Genomic DNA, 12,053 nt, shown 5'->3' with positions numbered 1-12,053 from the left:
TTGATGTTTATCAAATCACTATACGGTATGTCTAAAGTGAAAACAATATGAAGCTCCCCTCCTGTAGGTGGGTACCAGGGACTTGAACCCCAGTGCTATGTTGGTCTATTTACGTAATCATTGTTTTGTCTGAGACCTGCCCTGTCTGCAGGGCACTGGTTTAATCCCCACTGGTTTGCACTCTCTTTTCGCTCTGCCCCCTCTCCTAGTCATATCCTGTTTTCCACCCTACCACTTCCTCCCTGGAAACTATAAATGCAGATTCTTTCCTCAATAAACAGAGTACTGCTTCCCAGCTCAGCCATGAGTCTCTGGTTGTCTCTCTCCCACCAGCGAAGCTAGCCCAGTATGTGGCGCCCTAACAGGGACCGGCAGTCCTAGTACACGGTAGTATATATACTCTGCCAGGTATGCCACCACTTGTCCCTCTCCCCATCTCATTTTTAATGAGAATAAAAGCAGTATCTTACTCACAGGACTGTGTGAGGACCAAACCAATTAATATGTGCAGAGGTCATGACCCAGTGCCTAAGAGTGTTAGTCTCAGTGTCTTTGGAATTCCTAGCAGAGGAGCTGGGTGGTAGCACACCAGGTTAAATGCACATAGTGCAAAGCGCAAGGACCCAGGCAAGGATCCAGGTTCTAGCCCTTGGTTCCCCACTTCCATGAGGGTTGCTTCACATGTGAAGCAGGTCTGCAGGTGTCTTTCTCTCCTCATCTTTGTCTCTCCCTCCTCTCTCAATTCTCTCTGTCCTATCCAATGACAAAGCAGCAACAACAACAATGGAAAAAAGATGGCTGCCTGGAGCAGTGTATTATAGTGCAGGCATGGAGCTCCAACCATAACTTTGGAGGCAAATAATAAAAATAAAAATATATATATAATAATAATAATAATTCCTAGCAGAAAAGTATTCCTGGTAAATATGCCAAAGAGCTTCACATGTTTGTAAAATAACTTCTTCTATTTGATAGATGGAGGAGCTGAGGTTTAGTGAGGGGAGGGGTATGCCTGTGGTCATATAGGAAGTAAGAATGACAGAATCTCAAGTTCAAGGCTACAAAGCTGACATTTTTGGAGACTCTTGACCTATAGCACACAGGGCACCCTCAGAGAAGTAACTGTCTTTTTGAACCTTCCCTGGAATGCATGTTACAAATGATTAAGAGGCAGTCTACTTGTAAGCTAGTGATATTCTCTTGGCTCAGGAAACTGAGGCTAGGTTTTTCTTTCTGAAAAGGCTTAGATTGCTGCTTTGCTCAAAGATGCTCCATCTCACGCGGACATAGGGCTTGTTTCAGTTTCCAAAAGAGAAGTGGGAATGCAGGAGAAAGAAGTGTATTTGGAGGGCCAGGCGGTGAAGCATCTGGTTAAATGCATAATTACTGTTCATCTGGTTCCCACCTGTAGGGGGAAGGCTTCATGAATGGTGAAGCAGGACTGTCAGTGTCTTTCTGTCTCTTTCCCTCTCTATCTCACCCTCACCTCTCAATTTCTCTGTCTCTATCCAATACTAAATAAATATTTAAAAAGAAAGAAAAAAAGAAGTGTATTTGGTGAAGTTGGGACATGCACTTAAGTTCCATGTTTCTTGCAAGGCTACTGACTAGGGGAGGACAACCCTGGATACCTGAGGATTTTCATTTACCCAGGATAAACCTGGCTCTACAAAATCTGCTTCCACACTTACTTGTTCTGTCCATAGTTCAGCCTACTCAGTATAAAGGAAGATAGCAATAGTTAAATGCATGGGTTCTGGAGCAGACATCTCATCCTAAATTCACCACTTACCCACTGTATGTTAGGCAAATTACCTAACTTGTTTGGTATTCAATTTGCCTCTCTGTGAAAGAGAGATAATTACAGCTCCTTCCCAGGGAGAGGATTGCAGAAGGTTGATCTCTGTGAAGTGCTGAGAACAGTGCCAGGTAAATAGAAAGTCTTAGGAAAGACATGCTTGCTATTTTTTATTAGTTTTATAAAGAGAGATATATGAATGCTGCATTCATAATCTGACATAGCTAGACAGTTCTACCAAGAGGCTCGTTCATATGATCAATGACCAGACAGCTATTACACCTGCCAGGATATAATCAGAGGTCAGAGAAGTGAGTCTGGCCATAGCACGGTTGCAACAGTAACTAAAACAATGCTTGCTATTTTCTGTTTATGCATGATTTCAGCCTGTCCCATCACCAGTTAGATGGGGGCTCCTCAGGGGGAAGGGTCTCTAAGAACTAGGTGTCACACTAAGGTGTGTGGTGAGCTGATAAAAATCTAACACAAAGACAGTCACAGAGGATCCTCAGTGAAGAAGCAGGAGCTGCCTGTGGGTGGGGTGGTGGGAGCTGTCCGAAGATTACATTTCCACCTCCAGGACAGAGAGCCACAAGGACTCCTCAGGAACCTCTTCCATCAGCCACCAGATGAGGGCCATGGCAGAGGGCACTGACAGTGAGGAGGAGCCTTCAGAGGGCATCCAGTGGTCAGAATGACTCATGTGGCCTTTCATCTACCACAGTCCTCCCCACCAAGCAGAACAGAGGGTCAGTTTTGCCTAAAGGCTCTGAATTTGAGGTGAAATTGAAGTTTTCCGTTGGACTGAACTGGACTTCTTAGTAACTGAGGATGAGTTTTAATTACTCAACCAAGACTGATAGCTGAACACACATGACCAGATGCTGTGGGGTTTCCCTCTGCTGTCACCATAGGACAGAGCAGGAGGATAGGATAGGGGACTCTGTAGGTGGCTCTTCTGCATAGTCAGTGAAAACACAACCAGTTTCCAATGGCATCTGGCAAAGTTTATCCCCACTCAGCAAATTCACATTCATATCATGATGCAGATGATGCCTAGCAAATAGTAAGAATTTAAACCATTCAATTCTCAGCAGATGTCTGAGGATCTACTGTGTGACGGGCACTATTCTGGAAGCTCCATGTTGGAGAAGGAGCCTGACAACACAGAAGCAGTTAATATAGATGAGATTTTTCTAGATATAATATGTAGTTATATATTTATATATTATATAACATACAGGTAAATATAGATAATATATAAACATATAACATATTGTTCAGTTGCATCATATGTAATAGTACAGAACTGAAAGTACTATAAAAAAATAAAGGAAATAGAGAAGATAGGTGAGTGAAGCCACTTTCATTGACAGATAATAGATATTCCCCCCTGCTGGTAGAGCACTTTTACAATTTTACAAAATGGTCTCATATCCTCTCTCCCATTTCATCCCCAGAGTATCTTGGCGAGATATTATTCAAGCCCAATGGGAAGGAGACAGAAGCTCAGAAAAGTGAAGTGACTTTAAGGTGTATGACATTTCCTTACCCTACCCCAAAACAAATCAGGCATAAAACCAGTTCAGCCAGAAGCTTCAGCACTTGCTGCCATTCCTAAATTAATTCCCGGACCCAAAGTCAATACATTACTGGAAGTCAATGCTCAGAGCCTGACCGGTGATGGAGAGAGGGTTTCTATTTCAGACCTTCCTGGCAGCAAAGCACGGCTGCCATCACTTTATCAAAAATGGTTTCCCAGCCAGGGACAGGGCAGGGGCACAGGGAGTATCACTGAAGTTGTATGTTTTACTTCATCCCACTCCCTATCCCCCTCAGTCCCATCAAGCCGGTGGGGAGATGACCACCAACCTAACTTCTCTCTAAAAATGAAGCTGAATTTCTGAGTTCTCGCCTGCTCTAAGGTAAAAGTTCATAGATGAATCATAAGACCAAACAGTATTTCTCAAAGAAAGACTGTCCATGGTTACAGTCCAAGGTTTCACAGAACAACCAGTCCCTTTCTCTCAAGGAGATGGCAGCTCTAGTGTGCCGGGAACCCTCAGGAGGAAGAGCAAATGTGTCTGGGGTTTCAATTTGACAGGCTCAGTATGGAAACCCTCAGCAGGCACCTTCTGTCCTCTTGTCCTCAGTTGAGGCTGGAAGGACAGCCCCAACTCTTTTTTTTTAATTTTTTTATATTAGCTTTATTTATTTATTGAATAGAGACAGCCAGAAATTGAGAGGGGAGGGTAAGATAGAGAGGGAGAGAGACAGAGAAACACCTGCAGCCCTGCTTCACCACTCATGAAGCTTTCCCCCTGCAGGTGGGGACCAGGGGCTAGAACCTGGGTCCTTTTGCACTGTAATATGTGTGCTCAACCAGGTGCGCCACCACCTGGCCCCAGCCCCAACTCTTAGAGCAAGTGAAATCAATAGCAAGGCAGCTGCAAAGAGTTTTCTTATTTGTGTTTTTAATACCACTAGAGCATTTCCTTATTTTTAGACTGACGATGAGAAGGAGTTTGGATGCCCCCACCCCTTTTTAAATAACTATTTTGGAAGCAGGTGGTACTGCAGTTCTTCTTGAGAGGAGACTTATTCAGAGTCAGAGTGATATCTCATCAGGTAGGAGGTCTGCATTGCCATGAACATGAACCAGGTTTGAGCTCCAGCACTGGAGGAAATTTCATTGCTGTGACGTCTCTCCTCTACCCTCTCTGTTTCTCTATCTGAATAGGAAAAAAAAAGAGGCCTAGAGTGGTGAAATTATGCATACACAAGGTCCTGCTTCCACCAAGAAGAGGAGGGAGGTATATTTAGAAAAAAAAATTTTGTTCCAGATTATTAAACATTTTGTTCTACTTTATATCTTGATGCTTTTTCAGACACCAAGTTGCAGATGCTAGCTACCATGACGCCAACCTGACTTCCCCTGGAAGATGACCTCACCAATGTACCCTGGGACCCCACCTCTCCAGAGCCCCGCTCCACTAGGGAAAGATAGAAACAGGCTGCAGGCATGGATCAGCCTGCCAACGCCCATGTTCAGTGGAGAGGCAATTATAGAAGCGTCCATCTTCTGCATCCCATAATGATCCTGGGTCTGTACTCCCAGAGATATAAAGAATAGGAAAGCTTCAAGTGGAGGGGATAGGATATGGAACTCTGGTTGTGGGAAATGTGTGGAATTTTAATATTAATAAAATATTTTTTCATAAAAAAAAAGAGAAAAACAGTCTGAAAAGTCATTTGGAGGAAATGAGACTAAGAGGTGTAGATGTCAGCAGGAATCAAGGATCAGAGAACAAAGGAAAGCTGGTAGAGACAGTCCCCAGAAAGAGCGAGAATGCAGAGTGATGGGGCCAGACAGGGAGTGTAGAGGAGGTAGCAGGATGGGGAGTCTGGGACTATTGAGGAGCTGGTAGGTGGCGGGGATGGGGAGTGGGTAATGAGCCTTCTATGCTGTAGGGAGGCAGAAAAGCATTTTGAAATGGGAATGTTTTTTCCCTAGATATGTTTTGGGATAAATACCCCTGCTACAAACTTTTATGTATTAAGATCACATATGATTTCTGAGATTTCTTTTGTGTAAAGCAAAGAGGACCCTGAATTTCATTCCTGACTCTAGATGGCAACAGGCAGCTTTGAGCCCCCGGCACCATAGAGGAACACCACAGAACCACCCAAGGAAGTGACGGAACGGTGCTGTGGTGTCTGTCTTCTCTCTTTATCTCTCTTCCTATCTGTCTGAAACTAAAAGGAAAAAAAGAAATGGAATCATGCAGGAATGAAACTCTGATAGGCAAAAACAAAACAGACAAAAACACCAAAACAAAACATGAAGTAATGTAAACCACTGACATGTATACACTGAACTTTTTCTGTCATTGAAATTCTTGCTATATCTACATTCAGAAAGGACTAGCAATGCATAGCTAGCCTGCCCCACCCTCCTTTTGTACTAACAGATGCCGTGAAAACTGCACAGAGAAATAAAAGCTATTAATAAAAGGAGAGAGAATTTAGATGTATGAACTCAAATTAAATTAGGTATCCTGGGAGGTGTAAACTTATCTGTCAAATCAACAACTAAAAATTACTCCATCAGTTTTCCTCAGCTGGTGAAATATGGGTAATCAGTGGTAACAAGATTTGGCAGATAGAGCCTCTGAGTGTGGAATACATTTTTATCATAAAGTACACAGAGAATAGGCCTGTGGTGACAATAAAAACTATACTGTTCCTGGCTGAGGGCTTCCCGATCCCTGAGCTCTTGACACAAGGCCACATTCTATCTGAATGAAAAATGCCCAGCCAAGCTTTTCATATCACTCAGTTAAGCAGCTGGCCCATCCCTGGTTCACTGACATATACACACAGAACATATATACATATGTACATACATGTATGACCTATGCTTACTGACAAGTACCTCTCACACTCAGTATTTACCACTCAGAGGGACAAATTTACCTCCTGAAAACTAAATACTAAGGAAATTCAAGTTAAACAGTTGCCTTTTTTTTTTTCTTCAACTTGTCTGAATTACTTGAAATGCATAGTGATTTGGCATTACTTGGTTGTGGTATCTGATCAGTATTACTTTGATAACAGGTGCTTGAAGGAGTAGTACAGAAGCCACTTAAAAGAGGGGGAAGAAAAGGAATCAGCCCAGTGCAGCTGGCCTCACCTTTCCGAAGCTGGCAGCATTGACAGGCTGAGTGTCATTCTTCTCGCAGAAATCCAGGTAGTGCATGTAGAGGGCGCTGCGGGGGATGCAGACGCCTTCTGCAATCTCATAGTTCTCCTCCAGCCTGGGGGGGGAAAAAAAGTGCCCAAATGAGCAAAGCCCAAGCAATAAGGATCTGTTCTAGCCATCCTCAGAAACTAGGAGTGGCCTTTCCCCATCTTGCTGCAGATGGAGAAACTAAAACTCAGAAAGCAGAGCAACATGCCCAAAGTCATGGACACTTGTGCCTCGTCCCCTATCCTCTTTGGGTATCACTTGAGGTCACTCTTCTAGCCCAAGTTCCCAGTTCCTCTCCTCTATGTTGTCACTGGCCTGGCCACATTCCAACAGACAGAGCTACTCCAAACTCAAAAAAGTTATGCAGAGTCTTACAGGTGTCCTACTCAGCCAAGGCCTGAGCCAGGCATGCATCTGGACAGTCATTTTCAATGCATGTCAAAATCTTGGAGTTTCTTGGAACATTGGAGTGGCATAGCCTAGGAGAAAAAAGGCTCAAGAAGCAGCTAGACAGGACAGTCACTAAACTTCTGACCAAAGGGAGGTTTTATGACCACAGGATGGAGCAGAGTCTCTTGGCTTCTTTAGGATTGTCTCCTCCTATGCTGTTTTAGTATTGGATAACTCTATGCTCTTGACCTTAAGTATTAGGGGGTGAGAGTAGAACTTTTCATTTAAGTTCAAGTCACATCCTTATAACTTCCTGGCTTGGTGAGGAAGTTCTCAGTCTTCAGTTTCCTTTTAAGAGTGATGGCTACAGCCAACAATTAAATGCTAATGTACCAACATAGTTTCAGGCACATGAAAGGCAATTAACAGGGATTAGACCTCATCATCACCCACTTTTCCTCTCCATAAAACATTTTTGGGTGGCTTTATATCCAGAATCAATACTATTGAGTTTATAAAAATAAACCAAGATACCATTTATCATTTATTTCCTTTCACCCAAACACCAGAATGTAGTGATCCAAAAGTAGTCTTCCTCTTTTTTTTCTTTTTTATTATCTTTATTTATTGAATAGAGACAGCCAGAAACCAAGAGAGCAGGGGAAGACAAAGAGGAAGAGAGAGAGAGACACCTGCAGCACTGCTTCACCACTCACAAGGCTTTTCCCCTGCAGATGGGGACCAGGGGTTTGAACCTGCATCCTAGGACATTGTAACATGTGCATTCAACCAGGTGTGCCACCATCCAGCCCAATCTTCCTCCTTTGTTACAGTCAAGTCAAAGGTTAAATACCAACAAAACTATGAGGCCACATGACAGTTTGGGAACTTCTTGAGCTCTGCTGCTTTGAGAGCCTCAGTTCAGTAAGTTACCAACAGCAAACAATTCTCCTTTGATCATGAGTTGAGTTTTAGAAAAACAACCCAAAGTCATCTGAAACCAAATCTGAGGAATAAAAAGACTGAAATAACTCTTTCTTCCAAACATTTTTGGGGGGATTAAAAATAAGGCATGACTCTAAAGCAATAAAATAAATGTCCTGAAGTCCCTTCCAACTTTCTTTGAGAGCACTTGCCAAAGAAGTGGTCCAGCACTGTTGTAACTAAAGTGGAATGAGGACACGGCCTCCCAAGGTGCCCACTTGAAAGGGTAGTGCTCATTTGGCTCATTCTGACATGTGGTTGAAAGAAATTCAACGTAGTCATTTCATAGCCAAAACTCCATAGATGAATATAGTCCTGAGAATGCTCAGATAAGTGAAGAAGCTGGGTGCTGAATGCTCCCAGGTCATCTTCACTCTGCCTTCTCTTATGGGAAAGGAAACACTGAGCAGTCTCTGACAAATTTTATAAGTCTTTCAAGAACTCTTTTTTATGTAACCCTTTCTAGGCAATCCAATTCCTTAAGGCTAGGGTGGCATCTGACTTACATGTCTTTCAAGTCTACAGCACATTCTTTGGGGCACAATAGGTACCCACTAATGGATAATGGACAGGATTTTGCATTTGTATATTCATGCCACTGATGCTTAATGATCGCCTGTTAGGTGTTGGGGAAAGTCCTTGCTTGCATACAAAGAACAGATTAATGGATCAAGACATGAACAGCCTTCAACACATATTTATTGAGTGCCCGGCAGTGTTCTAGACATTAAGGAAATAGCAGTGAACAAAATAAAAGCCCAATCCTGAAAGAGCTTACACTAATATATGTGTCCCCAACATGATAAATCAGAACTTTAAATGTGTTTCCTTGTGGGAAAATGGTTTCACATAGAGATTTGGTTTCTTAGGACTATCTTAAGCTTCAGGTCTGGTATGAATGGGAGTCAGTCTTCTAGCTTAGACCAGACTCCTAAATGCCATTCACAGTATTGTTTCTCTATAAAAGTGAGTTCAAAGGTCCAAATAACCAGCTTATGCACAAACTTGCAGGGGCCATGTGAATAACACAGCTTTCACAAATTGGGGTCTCACAGAGTGCTTTGTTTGGCTTTAGCCGTGTTGGCCCAACTTTTAAAATTCAGGACATTTCACTGGAAAATCTGGATTTCTGGCTTCCTTTTTGAAAAGACTGATATGTAGCAACACTGGGTCCATATCCCACATGACAATAACTGGCCAGAGTTACTTGTGCCCTCAAGTTGCCCAGAGTCCTTCCTCCTCCCTAGTTTTCTTAAAGCCAATCTATTTTATGTTCCATGTCTGGCTCTTGCAGGCTGCTGTGTTGACAGCCTACATGTTCTTTGCCCTAGTTCACTCTGAAATCTGTTTGTGAAGAATGCACAAAAAAGAATATTTCAATCCTACAAACTCCTCATCACTAAGGCAGTAGACAATGAATCGAGTGCAGATGAGAATAGATAATTAAGGTTTCCTGGATGCACTGGGAATAGGGAAAAGAAAAACATATGTGTCAAGTAATCACTGGATGACAGGCAGTGGTGTCCATCAGCTCATTAGTTTGAATGCCACAATAGCCTAATGCTTTATACCCATGTTTTAGATGAGGAGACTGAGGCTCAGAAAATGAAACTCATTTACCCAGGGTCATGCAGATAGTAAAAAGGAGAGTTTGTGTCACTCTAAACCACTGCAGTATTTTGCCATAGTGGATGAAGAGGGTCCATCCAGGCCAGAAGAACAGCAAATAAAGTAGATGTGCTCACAAGCCCTCTGTGGGCCCTCTCAGGACTTTGCCTTCACCATACAGCAACTATGGTAGGGACTGCCCTAGTCTCCTTGAGGTTGGGGTACCCTGCCCTGCCACTCGAGGAAGACTGTCCTGAAATGAGTGGAGCTTGCACTGTTCCAAGCTGTGACCATGAGCTGTGAACTTAGACCAGTAGGGGCTTACACAGGCTTTGGTGCTAAATATATATATGCCCTGAATCGGGTGGATGGAGGTAAAAACTAGTTAATTCTATCCACAGAATTTTTTCAAGAATGGGCGCTACTCTCTGCCCTAATCCAATTCTCTAGTCATTTTCTCTATTCTGACATCATTTTCTCAGACAATGGTTTTATCCAACTTCATGCTAGCTATCAAACTCAAGCAAAACTATCATAGTCATGGGCCCCTAGAAACATGCTTAAAAGGGATTGCCGAGCTTTCTTCCATCCTAAAATACTTAATCTCATCTACTCTGTTCCTACTTTTTGGTTCCTGTTCATTTACCATTTTGTCTCATTTTATGTCCTGCCACCTTCCAGACACCAAGTTTCAGACATGATCATGATTCCATTGATATCTCTGGGCAGACGACCTCACCAATGTGCCCTGGAACCTCATTTCTCAAGAGTGCTACCCCACTAGGAAAAAAAAACAGAAACAGGCTGGGGGTATGGACTGACCTGCCAACGCCCAATTCCAGCAGAAAAGCAATTACAGAAGCCAGAACTCCTACTTTCTTCAACTCCAAAATAACTTTCATGCAAATTTCTAGTGGGGGAGAAGTGATAGGAGGAAGAGGATAAGAGGACTCTGAACTCCAGCTCTATTAGGTCCCAGAGAGAGGGGATGAAAAGGAGAGAGATATTGGGTGTAGTAATAGGGTGATGTGTGGCTTGGAGGGGAAGAGAGGACTGGACCTGCAAGAAGAGGAGGACAAATATGTACAGATGGGGAGTCGGGCAGTAGTGCAGCAGGTTAAGCTCAGGTGGCACAAAGTACAAGGACCAGTGTAAGGATCCTGGTTTGCGCACCCAGCTCCCCACCTGCAGAGGAGTCACTTCACAAGCAGTGAAGCAGGTCTCCAGGTGTCTATCTTTCTCTCCCCCTCTCTGTCTTCCCCTTCTCTATTTCTCTCTGTCCTATCCAACAACAATGACATCATCAACAACAACAAGGTCAACAAAAGGGAATAAATAAGTATTTTTTAAAAAATGTGTACAGATGTAGATAAATAGTTGTAGACATGACAGTGAATGCATATCTGCAACCTTGGGAGAACCGTAGTGGTTTGCAGTGGAGGGACTTGGGATTCAGAACTCTGGTGTTGGAAATGGTGTGGAATTATACCCCTGTTGACATGTAATTTTGTAAATCAATATTGAATTGCTAATTTTAAAAAGTAGGATAATGTAGACATGTTTTGGATGATGAGGGCAATGGCCTGAGTGGAAAAGGTGTACACAAAGGAGTATCTAGTGAGGAATTGCTGGGCCAGGATGAGAGTTCAGTCTGTTAGGGCATATCTGAGGCCTCAAGGGTTGTAAGTTCAAATCCCAGCTTTACCAGGAATGGATGCTAGAGCTGAGCAGTATTCTGTTGTTTCTTCTCTCTCATTTTCTCTTTATAATAAGCAAGTCTCTTCTTTTTTCCTTTAATGAAAGGAACTATGAAGGAGATGGTATGGAGAATATTTAAATATTATATAAGAGAATATAGTCTGGGTCCAGGGAGACAGATCAGGGGTAGCATGCCAGGGGCCCAGAGGTACCAGGTTCAACCCTGGCACCACCATTTACCAAAGCTAAGTAGCACTCTGATTTCAGACTCTCTCCCTCTTTGTTCTTTACTCTCTCTCTTTCTATCTCTCCCTCTATCAGAACTAAATAATTTTTTAAAAATGTTTAAAGAGAATATGGTCTGGCACACAAGTTTAGCCCTCCTTGGAATTGCTATAAAAATGTTATTTTCAGAAGACAATGGAGTGGTACTCAAAGAAGATTAGAAAAATAAAGATTCAAAGGTAGGAAAAACAAATGGTTCTGGGATGCTGTGGGAATAATAATAATAATTCCATAAATAACAGCAATGACCAATATTAATTTAAATCTTAATGTGTTCCATTTGCAGCAACAAATTGAGAAGAAAGTTTTTTTTAAATTTTTTATTATTATTTATTTTCCCTTTTGTTGCCCTTATTTTGTTGTTGTAGTTTTTGTTGTTGATGATGTTGTCATTGTTGGATAGGACAGAGAGAAATCGAGAGAGCAGAGGAAGACAGAGAGAAGGAGAGACAGACACCTGCAGACTTGCTTCACCACCTTTGAAGCAACTCCCCTGCAGGTGGGGAGGCGGGGGCTCGAACCAGCATCCTTCCGCCGGTC

The 12,053-nt window shown here is 42.7% G+C and overlaps 1 protein-coding gene across 3 annotated transcripts in view; it reads right to left on the bottom strand.

Moving 5' to 3' along the window:
• RFX4 (regulatory factor X4) overlaps positions 1–12,053 on the bottom strand; it is a 195,749-nt gene that overhangs the window by 96,832 nt on the left and 86,864 nt on the right. For all 3 annotated transcript variants that reach the window (XM_007540035.2, XM_060194343.1, XM_060194344.1), the window contains exon 4: positions 6,492–6,615. In XM_007540035.2, coding sequence (XP_007540097.1) covers positions 6,492–6,615 — 124 coding nt within the window. The remainder of the gene's footprint in view (positions 1–6,491; positions 6,616–12,053) is intronic.

This window comes from Erinaceus europaeus, chromosome 7 (genome assembly GCF_950295315.1).
Source record: "Erinaceus europaeus chromosome 7, mEriEur2.1, whole genome shotgun sequence".
Taxonomy (NCBI): domain Eukaryota; kingdom Metazoa; phylum Chordata; class Mammalia; order Eulipotyphla; family Erinaceidae; genus Erinaceus; species Erinaceus europaeus.
The sequence above is the reverse complement of the archived record's forward strand: the minus strand, read 5'-3'. Positions and strand labels throughout refer to the sequence as shown.